The sequence below is a fragment of the Budorcas taxicolor genome, chromosome 10, assembly GCF_023091745.1.
Source record: "Budorcas taxicolor isolate Tak-1 chromosome 10, Takin1.1, whole genome shotgun sequence".
Lineage (NCBI taxonomy): Eukaryota > Metazoa > Chordata > Mammalia > Artiodactyla > Bovidae > Budorcas > Budorcas taxicolor.
The window spans coordinates 28,166,986-28,187,605 of record NC_068919.1 but is presented as its reverse complement, the minus strand read 5'-3'; the positions used below and the strand labels follow the sequence as shown (position 1 = coordinate 28,187,605).

General features: G+C 39.5%; 1 protein-coding gene across 1 annotated transcript in view; it reads right to left on the bottom strand.

Moving 5' to 3' along the window:
- FMN1 (formin 1) overlaps positions 1-20,620 on the bottom strand; it is a 432,398-nt gene that overhangs the window by 219,237 nt on the left and 192,541 nt on the right. The window contains exon 5 of the mRNA XM_052647085.1: positions 2,395-3,161. Within this exon, the coding sequence (XP_052503045.1) occupies positions 2,395-3,161 (767 nt within the window). The remainder of the gene's footprint in view (positions 1-2,394; positions 3,162-20,620) is intronic.

The following is a 20,620-nucleotide window of genomic DNA, read 5'->3' as shown; positions in this document are numbered from 1 at the left end:
AGGCTATTATTTGCTCATGAAGTCTTATGGGGATGAAGCTGAGGCAGGTTAGGCAGACCCAAGTGTGGAACAGCTCTGTGTGCCCTCCGAACACACAATGCCAGGGCTGACGGGTGAGCTTCATCACCCTGGAATGACTACACATTAATTTGAGAACACTAATAAGGGAACACGGCTCCAAATATTCTGATAAATAGTTTCTTAGGAAATGTCAGCTGAGCCTTGAGTGGGAAAAGAGGAATGCTAGTACACTGGTTAATGGTAGGAGCTATTTCAGGACTATTTCATGGTTTTTTAATCATTCATTTGGGAAGTTTAAATATAGAGTATTAACATTAAAAAAAAATTTGTGGCTCTTATTTTTTGATGAGAGGAAAGGGGCCAAATACAAAGTATACAATCAACTTGGTTCACCATATGCTAGTGTCAAGGTGTGCCCCATCCCTCCTAGAGTGATTTCCATTTACTTGCTCACCGAATTGCATGTTATTTTGTTCAATATCCTGCCATTTCTAAGCAGAATGTTACAGAAATAGAAAAATTTAAAACCACATCTTAATTTGGGGAATAAGTTCAAAAATTTAAGTGTGAAAATCTATTCTATATTTGCTGTTCTTTGCCAACAAATGAACTTCACATCTAAAGAATAGTCAAGAAGCCAATCAATATCTTTCTAATTGTCCTCCTGATGGGCTCCAAAATGAGGCAGAAGAAATCCAGTCAGATCTTTTTGAGTGGAAATTTTCAAGCAAGCATCTCTTGCTGCCTTACAGACCCACCATAACAACCTATACAAATGGAAGATGCTTTTTAGCTACCTACCCATTGGCACTTTCTCTAGAGGGCAACAAAGTATAAAAATGTGAGGGCACTCAGTGGTGAGGGGTATCAGAGTTCAAGCAGAGATATTTGATAATTTAATACTGCCCTCTAAACTCAACATTCAGAAAACTAAGATCATGGCATCTGGTCCCATCACCTCATGGCAAACAGATGGGGAAACATTGGAGACAGTGACAGACTTTATTTTGGGGGGCTCCAAAATCACTGCAGATGGTGACTGTAGCCATGAAATTAAAAACACTCACTGTTTGGAAGAAAGGTTATGACCAACCTAGACAGCATATTAAAAAGCAGAGACATTACTTTGCCAACAAAAGTCCATATAGTCAAAGCTATTGATGGTTTCTCCAGTAGTCATTTATGGATGTGGGAGTTGGACTATAAAGAAAGCTGAATGCCAAAGAATTGATGCTTTTGAACTGTGGTGTTGGAGAAGACTCTTGAGAGTCCCTTGCATTGCAAGGAGAGCCAACCAGTCCATCCTAAAGGAAATCAGCCCTCAATATTCATTGGAAGGACTGATGCTGAAGCTGAAACTTCACCTGATATGAAGAACTGACTCATTTGAAAAGACTGTGATGCTGGGAAAGATTGAAGGTGGGAGAAAGGGATGACAGAGGATGAGATGGCTGGATGGCATCACCGACTCAATGGACAGGAGTTTGAGTAAACTCTGGGGGTTGGTGATGGACAGGGAGGCCTGGCATGCTGCAGTCCATGCGGTCACAAGGAGTCGGACACAACTGAGCAACTGAACTGAACTGACTTGAAGAGTTAATGACTCAGCTATGTCTGGTTCCTTGAATACAAAATGAAAAATTACAGCTATTTGTTTAATATACACATCATGCTGCTGCTACTGCTGCTAAGTCGCTTCAATCGTATCCAACCCTGTGTGACCCCAGAGGTGGCAGCCCACCAGGCTCCGCCATCCCTGGGATTCTCCAGGCAAGAACACTGGAGTGGGTTGCCATTTCCTTCTCCAAAGCATCAAAGTGAAAAGTGAAACAAGTCGCTCAGTCGTGTCAGACTCCTTGCAACCCCATGGACTGCAGCCTACCAGGCTCCTCCATCCATGGGATTTTCCAGGCAAGAGTACTGGAGTGGGGTGCCGTTGCCTTCTCCATACACATCACAGGGCTGATGATACTATCCTAAAACAAGACAGATACTCTAAAAATCTTCAGTGAACCTGAGGTATAGACTCAGGCTCGGTGTCTTTATGATCTTTCACTAATTTCAGGGATACAGGAGGAAACACTAACATAGCTCTGGGCTCTTCTCTAACCTAGCAAATGAATATATGCCTTTAAGAAGGGTCTGACATAGAACATGTCATTTCTCCCAGCCATCAGTCCATACAGAACACAGAGAAGACCTGGTGGGGACATTCTTCCCAAAACATTCTAGCCTCATTTATCCAAGGCATTCACTACCATGTTTGAGAATGAGTGCCACACTGCAAAGACACTGAACTCGTAAGAATACAACATCACCTGTGCAAAATCCTGCAAATTCACAAGCTGAGAATGGACCAGGGAGTTAATTTACCTCTTATCACTTATTTGTATCCTAGTCCAGTACAGAGGCTTCATTGGACAACTGGGTTCAATGGCTGGCTTCCGAGGACACTGGCCGGAAGACGGGCCAACTCCGAAGAAGAGTCCAGGAGGAGGTGGGGGTGCCAGTCCTGGGGGTGCTGGAGCAGGAGGAGGACCCCCGCTGTTGGGCAGAGGGATGGAAGGAGGGGGTGGTGGGGGAGGAGGAGGTGGGGGAGGTCCAGCACTTGGAGGCAGAGGAGGTGGGGGAGGTGGTGGCGGTCCAGTATTCACAGGTGGTGGCAGAGGTGCTGGTGGCAAAGGTCCAAGTCCAGGTTGGAGGGGAGGCGGGGGAGGGATGGCTGCTGGTAGTGGTGGGGCAGGAGGAGGAGGGGGAGGGGAAGGAGCTGCTTTCTGCTGATTCAGTGAGCTGCCTTCCGCAGGTGGTACACAGGTGTCTTTGTTGTCATTTGGGGGAGAGAGTTGGCTTAAAGAGGAGATGTTCAGCTTTTTAGGTATTATTTGGTTACTTCTGGTTGTCTTGCCTTCACCTTCGCAGGGTTTGAGGAAAGTCTCTCTGTCTGTCTGGATGCACACATTTCTGAAAGTCTTTGGAGGGCAGTCATCATCCGTGGAGACACATACATCTCTCATCTCTTCGCATCCTCCTTGCCATCGGTGTTCTATCTCGTGTTTGAGATTCTCAATGGTTTCTTCTAGTCTTGCTGTTATCACTGCATGCTCACCCCGGATGTGAAAGGCTTGAAGTTCAAACTGAGCCTGTAGAGATATCAATGGGAAAGGAAGCAAAAAACTTATTAAAAAAAATCAATGATCAGAAATAAAATATTCAATAGCATCCCCATACCACCAAAGCATAAGGCTGCACAGACATGGAAAGACAAGAGTCATTCTGAGAATTCTACAGGATATAAATTTCACCTTATGAATTTTCCCAGGATTTAAATAGCTGGAGTAAAAACAATTTCATCCAATCTGAGCTCACAGGCAACAATAACCATGGATTAAGGATAAAAGTAAAATAGTCTTCTAAGAATTTCTACTGGTTTTAGTATCAAATGCAAAAGAAAACTTTTAATAAAGATTTGAACATGATTGAATATACCTTTCATTACTTTTGGTTTGAGAAAAAGAACAAAAAAAGGTCTGGAGATCCTTTTGGCTAGGAGCTGGTACTCTCACGGTCAGCCATAGAATGTCTCCCCTCTGGAGTTTCCAAAACAACACAGCAGAAAGAAAAAACTCAGGAGGAAGTTATGATACATGTGCTTTTCTTTTTAAGTTTCCATATCAAAGCTGCCCATGATTAGTATTTGTGTCTGTTTATAACCATTCATAATATACTAATTAAAAAAAAAAACAATTTAAGTGCAAAGAAAATGAACCTATTAAGATCTGCTATCAATATACTCTATATTTTAAAGTATTTTATAGGATACCTGTCTTTTTAATGCTTATCTTTTCAGTTATGTCAATGCCTTGAATCCATTCCTTTTCATTACCAGCACAAACTAGCATACTCTTGGTTCTTAACTAGTCCATTTCCCAGCATTCAAAATTATTTAGCCTTTTACAGTTAACTGAGAGGCAATCATTTACAAGTTTATTGGTTTTTCTAAAATTCAATTTAATAGTAATTAAATACTTCTGGTGAACCTATTTAACTTGTTTCTTCCACATCAGACTGCAAACTCCACAAGAAGAAATCAGGGGCAGTATCTGTGCCTTTATTTCTGTACCCTAGCAGCTAGAACAGCAAATACACGGTACTGATAAGATGGATGGATAAAAAACCACTGTAATAGTTACATTCAGTCACTGTCCCAAAAGCCTTCGTGATGGCTTATAAGACGTTCTTCACTGTAATTTCAGTCCACAAATATCTAGAACACCAAAGGATATATAGGTACAGCTATATCTTACATTAAAAAGGTGCATAAATATTTTCAATGGCCTAGTCTGTCAAGGTTATGACACAGCAAAAGGTGGCATTGTTTGGAACATTAGTTCTGAGTAAGTGTTACTGTTGCTAAGGATAATATTAGAGGAAGAGACGAATAGATTTCTAATCATTCTTAAGAATTTCCAAACAATGCCATCTTTGGTGGAGTCATAGGCATAAAACTAGGAAAGCTTCAGCAGTCAGGATGAACAATGTACTACAAATACAAAAGTCCATCCATCTTTCATGAGTTCTACTATCTGAAAGGAACTTCAAGCTTCATTCAACTATGTAATCAAGATCATCTTTGGGGACTTCCCTGCTGGTCCAGTGGTTAAGACTCCACGCTCCCAATGCTGCAGGCACAGGTTCAATACCTGGTCAGGGAACTAAGATCCCACATGCTGCATGGCCAGAAAATAAAATAAAATAATAATAATAAAAAAAGATCATCTTTGTTTGGACATTCTACCCATGTCCATCTCTCTCTCCTGCCTACCTCCACCCATATTTCAGCCCTGATTACCATCCTAAATTATCACCAATATTTAAATTTCATTTTAGTGCCTACTTTAGTTCTGCCATAGCAAACTAAAGGTTGAATGTTGTTCCTGACGAACTGGTTCACCTAAGAAGGTGAACAGTCAGATAGTATTCATTTATTATTTATTTGGCTGCGCCAGGTCTTAGCTGTAGCATGTAGGATCTTCAGTTGTAGCACATGAACTCTTAGCTGTGGCATGTGGAATCCAGTTTCCTGACCAGGGGTTGAACCCTGGTCAATGGGAGAGCAGCATCTTAGCCACCAGGCCCCTAGGGAAGCCCCAGCAGTCAGATAATGTTGATGAGCCAATAATTTTACACAATCTTCACCTTCTTAATAATATGAAAGAGTTACAAAGACATGCTCCAAAAGGAAACTTTCTTCTCTCATACAACTGGATGATATCTACACAAAGGTCCCCATCTCTCCCATTTCCCACCTCTCAACCAAAGATCTTTTAAGTTGGCTGAATCTGGTGAACTCATCTATACAGACCATTTTGATGGCTCTGTAATTCATCTGTTTAGTGTAGTGGGTAGAGCACAAATTGGTTAGGCTCCTTAACCTCTCTGTATATCAGTTTTCTCATACAGAAAATGGGGGTAATAACAGAACCTCACAAGGTTACGAGAAGTACGTGAGTTAACATATGTAAAACCAGAGGGGAGTGTCTCAGAGGAAATAGCGAAGTTTGCTACAATGGTAGTATTAATGGTATTGCTACCAATGCTATTACCACTTATAGTAGTAATAATACACTGGTATTATTTTGTCTCTTTGCTGCCGGACAGACCACGGAGGCCAGTGGCCATGTCACCTTGCTTTCAGCTCTCAGCATGTTTTCCAGCACCACGCTCTATCCTTCCAAAGCAAAAAATAAAGATACAAAAATCTGTCTTTAGTCCCTTGTAGCTGTTGCTCTTTCTTTTCTCACCCTCCCTCTTGCCCTCTCGGCTGCATTGTTAAAGTTGACTGCTGCCTTGCCTTGAATTTCTCTCTACATCCCTGATCGTCAAAATTCTCCACCCACCCCTATTTTCTTCCTATTTCTTGGCTCTCTCCAGTCAATCAGTGGACTCCTCTCCCTCCATTCATCCCTTAAATGCTGTTCCCCAGGCATGCTCCTTCCCATTTTACCTTTCTCACACTACACAATCTCTCTTGGTCATCGTGCATACTCATGAGGTAAATGACAGTCATTGACTCTATCACAACTTCCAAACTGGTATCTTAAAACCATAATTCCAACTATCCTCTGGAACTGGTCTACCTTAATATTTTTAATCAGCACCTCAGAGTCAGTATGTCTGAAAATGAACTCATGATGTCAAAGCTAGGTCTCCTCCTCCTCTGAAATTCTTCTTTGCAATTAACAGCATCAACGATCCCTTTCAGAAATCTGGATATCATGATGGATTCCTTGTTCTCTCTCATTTCTAACAGATCATCGATGAGTTTCATTTATTTCTCTGATTCATTCCTTACCTTCTACCCCCAATGCCTCAGCTCTTCATTGGGTTTTAGATACCTGGACAGTGACAAGAGTCACCTCAATAATATTCCTGATCCTGGTTTAGACACATTCATTCATTTTTTAAATTCATATCTTTATTCCTTAAAATCCCTTCAACAACTAGCCATTACTTATAAGCTAACATTAAAATTGTTTAGCATGGCCACATTGAGAACTCTTCTGTGTTTGCCCATTTTGTCCACTCTTGGCTCCTGCCTCTTCTCCAAACATGCCCTAGATTCCAGTTCTATATAACCTCTCTCTCCCAGGACCATACTCGTGCACATGGCCTTTGCAAATACTGTTCTCTCTTAACACCTCTACTGTCGGCTGCAAACACCCAAGGTAAGGGGACAGATTACCAAACAGATTCCATGCTGGCTTCCTGACAAAGTGTACTTACTAATATAAAGAATAACCAAATAAGAACCATTAAATTTCTTTGTACTCCATATCAATATGCCCAAATAGCCCAAATAAAGAAACCAGTTACCTTTGCTCTTCCCTGTTTCACAACTTGTTTTGATCATTTCAATTTCATGTGCAGAAGCTCAACATGACATAGTAATTTGAAGTGATTAAAGTAATAAGCACCTTATTCATTCTGTGTCTGTCCACATGTAACTGTCATTTAGTCACTCAGTTGTGTCCTACTCTTTGCTATCTCATGGACTGTAGCTCCTCTATCCATGGGATTTCCCAGGCAGGAATACTGGAGTGAGTTGCCTTTTACTCCTCCAGGGATCTTCCCAACCCAGGGATCAAACTCATGTCTCCTGCATTAGCAGGTGGATTCTTTACCACTGAGACACCAGAGAAGCCCCTCCATATGTAATAGGGAAGAACAAATCTGACTCCATATTAGATCGGTTCCTTTTGCTTTAACCTGTGTGCTTTGTTGCCTGTGCTTAGTCATGCTGGCTCTGTACCTTTTATAAAAGAATGTTGTCTATAGTCTGAAATATATAGGACAGCTTGTTCTCAGGGATCTGACCTTTACGAGTCCATTCATAAACAGAAAAAAACTTGCAGTAACAAAGAATAGCATTTGTCTTGTTGGAGGTCTACAGGAACATTCTCACCTAATCTACATGGACAGAGGCAAGAACAAAGGATTCTGACACCGGTAAGTTTGCAACAACTGATCATCCCTCCCTCACCTTGCCTATAAAAGTGCTTTGCTGAAACCCTTTGTAGAATCTGGGGCTTTGGGGGCATGAGCTGCCTGTCTCCTTGCATGGTCCTGCATTAAACTTTTGATCTAAACATGTCTAGCCTCACTGTGTGCTGGGCACACAAACTTGTATTCAGTAATACATATCCTATACATAGTAATACATATCCTATCAATTATTTCAAATTGTTATTGGCTCTATTACAAATGGGGCTTTCCAGGTGGTGCCTGCCAATGCAGGAGATGCAAAAGATGCAGGTTCGATCCCTGGGTCAGGAAGATCCCTTGGAGCAGGAAATGGCAATCCACTCAGTATTCTTACTTAGAAAATTCTATAGACAAAGGAGCCTGGCAGACTATAGTATGAGGTCATGAAGGGTTGGGCACGAATGAGCACGCAAGCACTATTACAAATAGGCATCTCAAATCTGTGCATATCATAAATCAAGCCTTCAGCAAAAGTATCTTTTAACACTTTTTCACTCTACTTTCTGTGCCACTTTTACTTTCTACCTGGAAATCATATACTGTTTTCCCTCCTTTATCTAGAGCCATAGCTAGAAGGACTGTTAATGATTTGATGAATCAAATACACAGAGTAGGATTTTCTGTTGAATAATCATGTACTCCCAGGCTTGACCCTGGAAATCTTTATGAAATGTCAAGTCCAGACCCTCACAGTCAAAATTACAGATAAGGATGGATCAAGGGAACACAATGCTTTTAAACCCTACTGACTCTCCTTTCAGTCTCCTTTACTTCTGCACGGAACATGTTGTTTGTACACAGTAGACAAAATGACTGCAAACCTTCCAATCATTTTTAAATAAATGTTCTTTAGGACACAGGAAGCATTACAAGTTTCCCTTTCCCCAACCTTCTCTGCTAAAAGTCTGTTGTTTTTCCGCATTCATCCTAACATCATTTGAAAGGAAGCAGGTCTAAGTTTTGACATCTTTCCAATCTCCCCTAAGTTTTATCTCCAAATTGCACCTGAATTTTTATCGATCTTCCATTATTTTTAACTTGATTGCTTCGATTACTTTCATTTTCAATCACATTCTCTTCCCACCTACCATAGTCTATTAGTCTATATCCATTTTCTTCTAAACAAGATGCAAATTCACAATCTTTAAGAGAGCAATCCCAATTAAAACACTTCCCATCACCCTTTTCCTTGACTGATACTTTTTTATCTGTTTAAGGTAATGGTTCTCAGGCTGCTACCTATTAGAAATATCTAGAGAGGGTGGGATGATTTGGGAGAATGGCACTGAAACATGTATAATATTATATATGAAACAAATCGCCAGTCCAGGTTCGATGCATGATACTGGGTGCTTGGGGCTGGTGCACTGGGACGACCCACAGGGATGGTACGGGGAGGGAGGAGGGAGGGGGGTTCAGGATGGGAAACACATGTATACCTGTGGCGGATTCATGTTGATGTATGGCAAAACCAATACAATATTGTAAAGTAATTAACTGCCAATTAAAATAAATAAATTTGTATTAAAAAAAGAAATATCTCAAGAGCTTTGTAAAAAGTCCTGATGGGGCCATCACAAAAGATAATCATTCAATTGATCTGAGATGGTGCTCTTATACAGGTGTCCTTAGAGCTCCCCCAAAGGATTCCTGGGCAGCCAGAGCTGAAACCAGAAATAACTGTTCTAAATCTTTATTCAGCTCCAAATATAGCTGAGATAGTATGGCACTACCATATTGGTGGGATTTTTTGGGCAATGACTTTTAACTTGGGTCACTGCAAAATCTCCAAAGGAATACGTATTACTTGAAAAAGTCCCTTGGTAATTCTGATGTATCCCCATAAAGAGACTATCTATTCATTACCCATATTGAGAATAGTTATTTCATGCAGTAGATAAGCCTAAATTCTTTCCATGACACTCATGGCTCTTTAAAACCTGCCCTCTGCTTACTTTTGCAGATATTTCTTTATAGTTTCCCTATGTTGCACCAGTACAGATTCAAACATCCCATTAACTCCCACATCTTTATGCTTTTGCACATGCTGCTTCCTCTCTGTGAAACACCCTTTCTCTCCATTTTTGCCTAGTGAAAGCCCTGAAGGAAAACTCACTCCATTGCAACTGAACCTTCTGGCTTCAACTAATCTTGATTCTTCCTGACAAAAGTTTTCCTTTGACTCTGTTGCCAAAGAACTTCCTAGGTTCACATCACATTACAGTCACTTAGGTTTATCTTCTTTGCAAATCTAAAAGCTCCAGGCAGTTGGGGACCATGCTTTATTCATGCTTGAACTTTCAGAACACTGTGCACAACTTGGCTAGTTAGTGATCCTTAAATGCTTATTGAATTGAATTATTTCTTTAGCTTTAAATATTAAGACTTCCTTGTACCTCTGTATTATCCAACCAACTAGACTCAAAAGCCTAAGAAAATATAAAAACAGAGAGACATGTGGTCCCCTTCCTTCCCTGGTGGCTAAGACAGTAAAGAATCTGTCTGCAATGCGGGAGACTAGGGTTTGATCCCTGGGTTGGGAAGATCCCCTGGAGAAAGAAATGGCAACCCACTCCAGGACTCTTGCCTAGAGAATTCCAAGGACAGAGGAGCCTAGTGGGGTACAGTCCATGGGGTTGCAAAAAAGTCGGACATGACTGAGCAACTAAAACAAGCACAACATAAACTATGAGATTTCATTGTTGTTATTACCTAGAAGATTCAAATAAAACCTCTAGATGACTTATTGGAAAAGACTCTGATGCTGGGAGGGACTGGGGGCAGGAGGAGAAGGGGATAACAGAGGATGAGATGGCTGGATGGCATCACGGACTCGATGGACGCGGGTCTGAGTGAACTCCGGGAGTTGGTGATGGACAGGGAGGCCTGGCGTGCTGCGATTCATGGGGTCGCAAAGAGTCGGACACGACTGAGCGATGTGACTAAACTGAAGATTTTTTTAAGTGCGGGTCTAAAAATTAATATTGATACTACTTAATTTTAACAATTCAAAATATTTAGGGTCGATAAGTGTTCTCTTCACAATAAGCTTAAAGGTTATTCCCATAAGTATAGTGAACTATGCAGTAGAATCCAACAGTATTTGTCATTCTAATCTGATTAGGAATTGGGCTCCAGGCAACTCCTGCAATCTCCCCAGGGACTGGTCCTCCCTTCCCCTACCAAATTCTCATTTTTTAAAAAATATCCTCTACATTACCACTGCTCAGAGATATCATCAAAGGAACATACTGTCCTGAAACCCAAACAACGAGGGAGACTTTGCTTGCCTGGCCCCCACAAATATGTCTGCCAAAAAGAACTGGAAAAGCGCCTACTGATGAAAGACATCACGGCGGTGCCGGGTACTGCGCAAAAATCACCCATTAACATTTTGTTGTTATGAACATCCTCTCCCAGTGGTGCTGCCAGGGGCCATTAAAAATTCAGGTTATCTGCTATACAATCTCAGTCAACTTTTCCCAGGGACTCTTGGAAATTCTAAATTCTTCCAGCTTAGGAAAGCAATTCCAAGGGACTGCACAGAAGCACAATGAAACTGCATCACTTCAGGCAAGTTCTAAGATAGTAGCAATTTCCACAGCCACAACTTCACCCTATCTCTTTCTCTTCAACTTTCCATAATACAGACAGTCCTGCTCATGAAAGCTGTATAAAGAGGCAAAGCACAGTATCATCTAAGCCACACAAAGAAAGAGTTCCAGCTCTCATGAACGCAAATCAACATGGGAGGTCAAGCAGACTCATTAGGGCTCTGAAATCATACCAGTGGTTCAGATAAAGTTGGGCATTACTTCTGAAATGTGATAGCTATTCCAGACAGGATTCTGAAATATACTCCGAAAATAAGCAAATAAAATTATGGATAGTCATCCAAGGAAATAGGAAGTCAAACAGATAAATCTTTGAAATCTGTACTCAAGTTCCTACCTGGGCAACAAGATAAAACCTCACCATGGGCTAGAGTGTTCTTGTGAAACAAAAGAAATAAAGTCATGACTCATGGGGGATTCTAATAATGTTTTCCTCCTAAGTTATTAATATCACTAAATTAGTGTAAGTCACAGAACAGGTATACCTTGCGACATTCATGGAAATGGCTTTCAAGGTTTTTTCCTCTAAAAAATAATTTGAAATCTAATAAGCAAATCCAAGACTGCATACTTTTAGTCAAAGAATCAACATACTAATTCCTTCTCTACTAGGAAAGAGGACTTGGGAGTTTTATGTTGTGTTATTATTGTCACTTTCCTGGTGGCTCAGACGGTAAAGCGTCTGTCTACAATGCGGGAGGCCCGGGTTCGAGCCCTGGGTTGGGAAGATCCCCTGGAGAAGGAAATGGCAACCCACTCCAGCACTATTGCCTGGAAAATCGCATGGACAGAGGAGCCTGGTAAGCTACAGTCTATGGGGTCGCAAAGAGTCAGACACAACGGAGCAACTTCACTTCACTTTACTTCATTATTGTCACTAATGAAGCTACGTGTAGCTCAATAAGGTATGTATGACACATTCCAGAATACATATGCATTTAGAAGCAACAGATGCTAAACCCTGGTCCTTAATACTGTGACAAATTGAGGTTCTTCAAGTAATCACAGCAATCACATTACTGTTTCTTTCTCAATTTACTCACTGTCTATGAGGAGTTGTTACCCTATGGCCAGTGCCCATTTGTCCACTAGCATCATTTTTGTAAGTAACTGTGAAGTAGGTTCCTTAACTAGGTTTGCTTCACATATACTCAACTTTGTCTTTTTCTGGTTTTAATTGAAAAGGGGGGTGAAATTAAAAAAAAACGTCATTTAAATTGCATTACCAAGTAGGAGCAAGTAAGAAGGGGCTAGTTGCTGAGTTCTTTCTGGCATTAGAAGTGAAATTTATGCCTAAGACTGTAGGATTACTATTAGAAAAATAGTCTCACATCTTTTACCAATGTAATAGGAAGCTTTCTGCTAGCAAGAAGTTCAGGGGAGTGGCTGTAATAAATTTCCTATTTGTAAGCTTACTTTTCATAGTGATGTTGTATGAACTAGAGAGACACTGAACAAGTCTTCACTACAGCAAATGAGATGAGACTCTGGTCTCTCTACGGTCTAAGTTTCAATCTAGATTTAATGAGCATCTACAATGCACTCAATCTTGCAAATGTATATATATATATATATATATATATAGAAACAAGTCAGACTTTGAGAGGCTCAAATTCCAGCTGAGAAAAGGTATTCGTCTGAGTTGTTTTTAATTTTCAGGAAAGCTGAGCTGGTGTGGATTTTACACTCTTATTCAAACATGACGTTTTCATTGATAACTGAAGAAAACCAACGACCACAGAGGCCAGTTTATCCGGCAAAGACATCCCCGGTTCTCTGTGCTGCTTTTATTACCCAGTAAAGAGTCAGTTCAGGGCCCACTCCCTGAACGTATTTTCATGAGTAAGTAAGGAGGCATTTGGCTTCCCACCTTAATATTTGAACAAATGACCGATGATGTGTGCCTAGGCCACAATCACCTTCTCCTGGCCACTTCTAGTCTTCCCGGGGATTAGTCACTTGATAAATCTGCCATTGAATGGGTTTTAAATTATAGACTAATCGACAGGGAAAACAAACAAGATGGTTTACATGTTTTTCATTAAGATCTGGGCTCTGGCCTAGGACGCCTCCTCTGGAGGAAGCTAGGAAGGGAAATGGCTTAAATTTCCAAATATTGCTCACCCCAGCCAAGAGACGCACTCATTATACAAGACATAAGTTGAGATGCCAGAAAAGGGCTCACAAAATTGAGTATAATCTTCATTTCTCTAAGTAATGGACCTAAGGAGAAATATTTTCTGCTCCAATTGGAAAGGACAGGTCAAGTTAATGGGGGGAAAAACACTAAAATAGTAATCATAATGACTGGATTTAGTTCAGCATAAGACTGTTGTAAGACCTTAAATTTGCTTATCTCTGGCCATCTTCTTCATTTGTAAAACAAACAGTTCAGAAAAAGATCAACAGCTTACCAATCAGGTTTCTAGGGATCCATGGAGGTATTTCAGCAGTTCTGCAAACAGTTGTTGTTGTTGTTGTTGTTTTAATTTAAAAAGGATATTTTTAAATAACCTTAAAAACAATGGATTTTAAAAATACATAAAGTTACACCAAAACCTACATATGTGGATACCACCAGCACACGGAGTACTAAAGTACTTAGTTTTTTGGTTTGCTTGTTTTTTAGAGCCTTTGAAATACAGAGTTTTCTCTGACATCTTTCTGAATCTATTCGGATGATCTGAAAATGTTTCACTGATCAGGAAAGTAATAACTTTGTACTAGTCTCTCTCCTTTCCTTTCTTCCTCCCTTCCTTGTTTTAAATTCAGGTTTGTACACATTCAAGAAGCAAATGGCTACCCATTCCAGTATTTTTGCCTAGAGAATCCCATGGACAGAGGAGCTGGTGGGCTACAGTCCATGAGGTTGCAAAGAGTCGGACAAGACTAAGAGCACACACACATATACATGTAAGTATACTCTACGGCACACATGCATCATATTCCACGGTGCATGGCCAAGGCTCAGGCTAATCTGCTCTGTGTAGGACCCTATTTTGGCAAAAATATGACAAGCACATGAATGGGCAGAGTAACAGATGATTTTAGCATTTAATTTTATACTTGGGGCTTTCTGACAGAGTGATGTTTATGATTAAAACTAATTCCAACAGTTCTTAATTGTTAACTGGTTCAACTGTAAAGTAAAAATGTCCTACAATTCATGTTTCAATCTTAGGGATTATTTTAATTGAATACAACCCTAGGATAGTAAGCGAATTTTTTCCAAAAACTGTTTCCATTTTTAACTATATATTTTGTAAAATGTGGTTTTTGAGATTTTGTTAGTAAAATAAAACATAGAAAGTAATTGGGTGCTGTGGCTAATAAAAGAGTCGACACTGAAAATCCCTAAATATAAATTTGTGCTCAAATTTTTGCAGAAAATAGCTGTAAAATATGTATCTTGACAAAAGATTTGTACCCAGAACACAGAACTCCACTAAAATGAAAATAAGAAAACAACCTCCCCTCCCAAAATGGGTAAACGATATGAGGGACAGTTCATGAAAATGATACATGGATGATATATAAACACATAAAAAGATGCCCAATATGTTAGTCATTAGGGAAATACATATTAAACCACAATGAGATACCACTGCATACTTACTGGGAGGGAGGGAGGAAGAGAGAGAGTGAGAGGTAAACTGGCCCATATGATAACACCAAGTAATGGGAAGCACGTGGAGCAACTGGAACTCTCAGTTTGCAAACAGGAATGTAAAATGGTATAGCTACTTTGGAAGACAGTTTGTTTCTTAGAAAGTTAGATATACACTTTCCGTATCACCCAATAATCTCACTGCTATTTGCCCAGGTGAAATAAAAATGTATGTTAACATGAAAATCCATATGCAAATATTTTAACAGCTTTATGTTTAATTGCCTGTGATGGTTAATTTTACTAGGCCATGGGGTGATCAGATATTTGGCCAAATATTATTCTAGGTGCCTCTGTGAGGGTGTTTTGAGATGAGATTAACAACTGAAATCAGTAGCTTGAGGAATCTGCTCTCCTTAATGCAGGTAGGTTTTATCCAATCCAGTATTCTTGCCTGGAAAATCCCATGGAGCCTGGTAGGCTACAGTCCATAGGGTAGCAAGACTGAGTGACTTCTCTTTTATCCAATCAGTTAAAAACTTCAATGAATACAAAGCTGACATTATTAAGAAAAACTTTCTCCAGCCTAAATAACTTTAAAGTGAGGCATCAGCTAATTTTCTTGCCTGAGGTCTGAAATATCAGCATGGGGTCTTTCTGGGTCTCAAGACTGCCAACTCACACTACAGATCTTGAGACTTATCAGGCTTCCTGACTGTGTAAGCCAATTTCTTATAATCTCTCTCTCTCTATATATATATATATATACACACATCTATATATATATAAACCCTATTTCTGTTTCATTTCTGTGGAGAATGCAGACTAATGCATTACCTCAAATTGAAAGCCACTCAAATGTTCTTCGGCTGCTGAAGGGTCAACAGACTTCGGCACTGGCACAAAGAGGAATTCTAACCAGAAACAAAAGGAATGGTCCACTGGAAAATGCAACAATACAGTTGAATCTCAAATGTATTAGGTTAAGTGCTAGAAGCTGGACTCAAAAGGCTACGAACTGTATGATTCCATTTATTTGACATTCTGGGAAAGTCAAAGCTGTAAGGGCAGAAAAAGTATCAGCAGTGGGGACAGGGTTCTGAGTTCAAAAGAGGAGCTGTCTTCCAAAGGACACAGAAGAATTTTCTATGGTAATGAGAATATTCTATGCTTTGATTGTGGTTTGGTTATGTGACTGCATGCCTTGTCAAAACTCATACACTAAAGAGTGATTTTTTATTGTATATAAAATTCTATCTCAATGAAAAAAGCATCTTGAAGACTATTATGGTAAGTCATATGCACACATTTCTACAGATTTAAAACTGCAAAATAAATGCATTATAAATAAAACACCACTCATCAACTGGACTTCCAAACAAGATTTTGTTTGTAACCAAATCTTTCTCTTTTAAGAAAACACATGTCAACAGACAGTAGAGTGAAATGAGTCCCCTAAATGTCCAAAGAGTTGCCTAGGTCTTAACAAGACACAAGTGTCCAAATTTCCTAGGACAAATGTTTAAATTTTTTTCACTGATGCTACAGAATTTTCACCTCTTTGGCCCAATTTCCAGAGCTTTCTCTCCCAAGGTCAGGCTTAGGAGGGAGTGAGTAGCAGTCATCCAAGATGGCCACGTTCAGCAGCATTCGAAACTTGCAGCTTGTGAAGCAGATGGCCAGGGGAGAACGAATGACTGACAGCTCACAGTCCTAGGCAGGATGTTATGGTGCCTTGAACACTGTGATGTCACATCTCTGGTGCTTTCGCATAGCCTACTTTCTATCTAATTACTCATAAGGAGTCCAACTTCCTCACAGCTGTTCATTAATAAGCACGTCCAAGGAAACAGGGTTCTAAGTTTTTCACTTATGTAAGAAAAAGAGTACTTAACATCTATTCCTAGGCTACCATGAGAGTTTTATGTTTTTCATGAGCCAGTCTCTAAGGCAAGGATCAAAGTATTGCCTTGGATTTTCATTTTCTTTTAAGCAATATATTGACAGTTTTCTTTTTTTTCTTTAGTTGCAGAGAAACCACCTATCGATACAGATGGTCTGTTACACAGTGCAATTAGAACAGTTTCTTCCTATACCTAGTGGGTCTCCAAGACACAGGAGACCTTTTTTATTCTATCAGTGTTTGTAAGCTGAATATCACCCTCCAGGTTCCTATTCTGTAAAATAAGGATGATATAACCTGTCTTTATTCCTAATATATTTTTCATTGGGAATAAAAGGAACTAAATAATACGTTCAGAACAAATTAAGAAATATGCTGACTGAAAAACAATGTAGAATTTTAAGACACTGGATAGAAATAACAGCAACTAGTTAGGTTTACAGCATACTGTCAGTTGGAAACTACTAACATAACCCATACAGCTCCCCATGGTAAATATATATCTACATTCAAATGACCTTTAGAGGACAGAGTGTATATAGTGTGGTTAAAGTCAACCTTTCGTCTAAATAAACTGCATTAAGTGGGATCCATATACCAGGAGAATGCACAGAAAAATAAACTAGCATTGTATCATACAATAAAAGTTAGGCTATCACTTATATACAAGATACACTGATATTTATGACAAGATTTTTCTCAAGCAATTTAAACATAGTCATCGATAAATACCTCATTTGCCTTTTTACCCTCTACCTGAAAAGTGCTCAAGTTCTCCTTTGTTTTCACCTCTAACTAATACCCCCAACAAAAATCAGAATAATTGGCTTAACTCTGCCCCCCCTCCTCAAGGAAAAAAATCTCCCATTATACTCACCGACAAACATCGTTCTAAAATATGTGCAGCTTAGCTACTTTGCATCTTTATAATACCTTTGTGTGATTTCTCAAAAACCTGGTTTAGGCTGCCACCATTTTACTGGAAATGCTGGCAAAATCACTAATGGCTTCCTAAGTTACCCAGTTCAGAGAATTTGTCCTCATTCTTCCTCTGTGACTCTGCAAATGAACTTGAAAATGGCCTCTCTTGCTTTCTCTGACAATATCACTCCGTAGTTCTCTTCCCACCTTTGTGATTTCTCTACCTACCTTCTTTCCCCATTCCTTCCTCTAAGTATGTCAGTTTTATGAGGGCTCACATTTTTGTCTCTCTTGTTCACCAGTGCATTGCTAGAACCGTAAGTATAACCTGGCCTGTAGGGCCCCAGACAGCTGTTGAATGAATGGAGGCATGCCTTTTTCAGGATCCCTGACTCAAGGGCTTCCCCGGGGGCTCAGTGGTAAAGAATCTGCCTGTAATGAAGGAGACGTGGGTTTGATTCCTGGGTGAGGAAGATCCTCTGGAGGAGGAAATGGTAACCCATTCCACTGTTCTTGCCAGGAAAAATCTCATGTATAAAAAAGCCTGGTGGGCTACAGTCTGGGGTCACAAAGAGTCAGGCACACATGCAACTGACCCTCAGAAGTCCTTAAAGCTATTGTGCCTGTGATTACCATGTCCAGCTATCAAAAGGAAGACAAAGGGGAGGAGCTATTGAGTAGTACCTACATAAAACCTATTGACATACATGATTACAAACCTTCTGATGTCTTTAATCACTGCTATTAAACCTTCAGTGATGTCCAAGCTGACAAGGGCAGAGCTAGAGACCACATTCTTTCCAACAACTCTCATGAAATTCATAAGCATTCGTAAATCCAATGTCACAGGTGTATCTCCATTCAGACCTGGTAAGTTTCTTTCATTCAGTGGACCTCCAAACTGAGTTATCTTATTATACATACAGGGCCTAGATGAGAGCTAACAACTGTACTGACCCCAAGTGAGTCAGAACAAACATTCTACATCAAAAGCATTCATAATACCATCATTGTGAATACCTATTATTAGTAAAGGATTTTTATAGTTCCAAACAAATCTCTATTTCAAAATAATTGAGGAGCCCACAAACATGTTTTATTCCATGTGTATCCAGGTATTATAAGTTATTTCCTCATCTTCTTTTACTGGGACACACACTAAAATGGTTGGAACTGGGTCCACAGAAATGCCTTGATCAACAAAAAAGAACCTTGAAACAGCACCAATAATAATGTGGGAGACCAGTTTGTTCTCCATAATGGCTAGGCCTCTTTTTTGAGTTTCTGTATAGTCATCCCCTGTATCTGCCCATGGATATGGAGGGCTGAGTGTACTGTACCATTTTACATAGGGGACTTAAGCATCTATGGATTTTGTTATTTTGAAGGGGTGCTAGAACCAATCCCTCAGATACTAAAGGATGACTATATAAGCAGTCAGACTTACAGAACATCTCCAGTCACAGATCCATCTAGAAAGAGGCTGAAATATCTAGAACTGTGCTTTCCATATTCAGAATATGTGCAATTGAGGATGTAGATGGACTGGCAGTATACAAGTGATAAAGTTCGTCTGTAGCACCTAAGCTCCATACCTTTGAAAGCAGAGAGACCCGAACTAACGTTCATTTTGAGTAACTAGAGAATTCTAAAACTTCACAAAGGAAGTTTCCTGACCACAGGGCATCAATACTCATCATTTTTGGAAAGTTTTGGCAAAGTATCACACTGATTTATTTGAGCTCACGAAGATCTGATGTAATATTTAAAAACAGATTTCTTCTTTGTGTAAACATGAATTAGGAAAAATGTAAATCCCCCATCTAGGTTTATTTTTTTAATATGGATTTTAATTATATATTTAGAAATCTGGGGTGCTCAAAGCCTTAAACAGTTAAGATAATAAATGGAATTTGGCAGAACATTTGTTCTGATTACTAGATGTTTAATGATACTTGGAACGTCAAGATGCATGTGAAATTACACTCAAGTATGATGCACACAAAATAACTTGGAAAGGATCAGATCTCATTTTGACTTGATTCTTTTCTCCTGGAATACAGACAAACCACATTCTTGTTTTCTTCCTGCATTCTCCCCCTTAGATTAAACTATATTACTTTTGACTGATACTCATCTCTGTAATTTGTGCTTTTTGAAAGGATAATTGTTACAAGAATTACATTTTCAGTTTTTTCCAGTAATTGGAAGATACAGCTTTAAATCAGTAGTCTTATTTCCTAGCTGATCAAACGTGGAACATAATTCACGAATTGTTTTCAAAATAAATGTTTAACTACTCTACGCAAAGTTTAAATGTCACTTTGAATTGAGTTTGACACAGGTTTATAGATGACTATAATTTTTTCTCTCCAAGAATTTTTCCATGTTAAATGTTACAGCTATTCCAATCTAAAGTGTGAAAAGACAGGGGCACTATTACCTAAAAATGCATACATAATTTCTACATAAGTCATTCCAAAGTTAATAACTAAATATGAAGGTTAATGATGATATAGGACCAGCTATATAACATCTGTATCAAACCACATACCTGCTGCAGTATTTCATGAACATGCTGCTGTCTCATGGAATCTGTCTGCTACAAGAGCTTACACGTGCCAATTTTGTGCCATGCACCCTTCGTGAAGAAATGAACGGCTCAAGTATCTATACCAGTCATCCATTCTAAATAATTACAAAATACTTACATTCTAAATATTTAGATTACTAGGAGTCTCAGTGTTGGACCATCACCTTTCCTTCACTGCACTTCAGAGCAATGAAAGGCTTTGTGATTGCATGTCCTTGAACATAAAATTAATACACATATGAAATGGATTAGAATGGTTGAGGTGTTTGAAAGGAAGGAATTTTGATTTTTATAGAGATTGACGCAAAGATCATTTTTCTTGGTCCAAATTTACTTTGTTAAACATACTCTGACCTCAACTGTAGTTGCCAAATGTAAAAGCAAATGCCTATTTTCTTTTGAATCATTTTCTTTTTTAC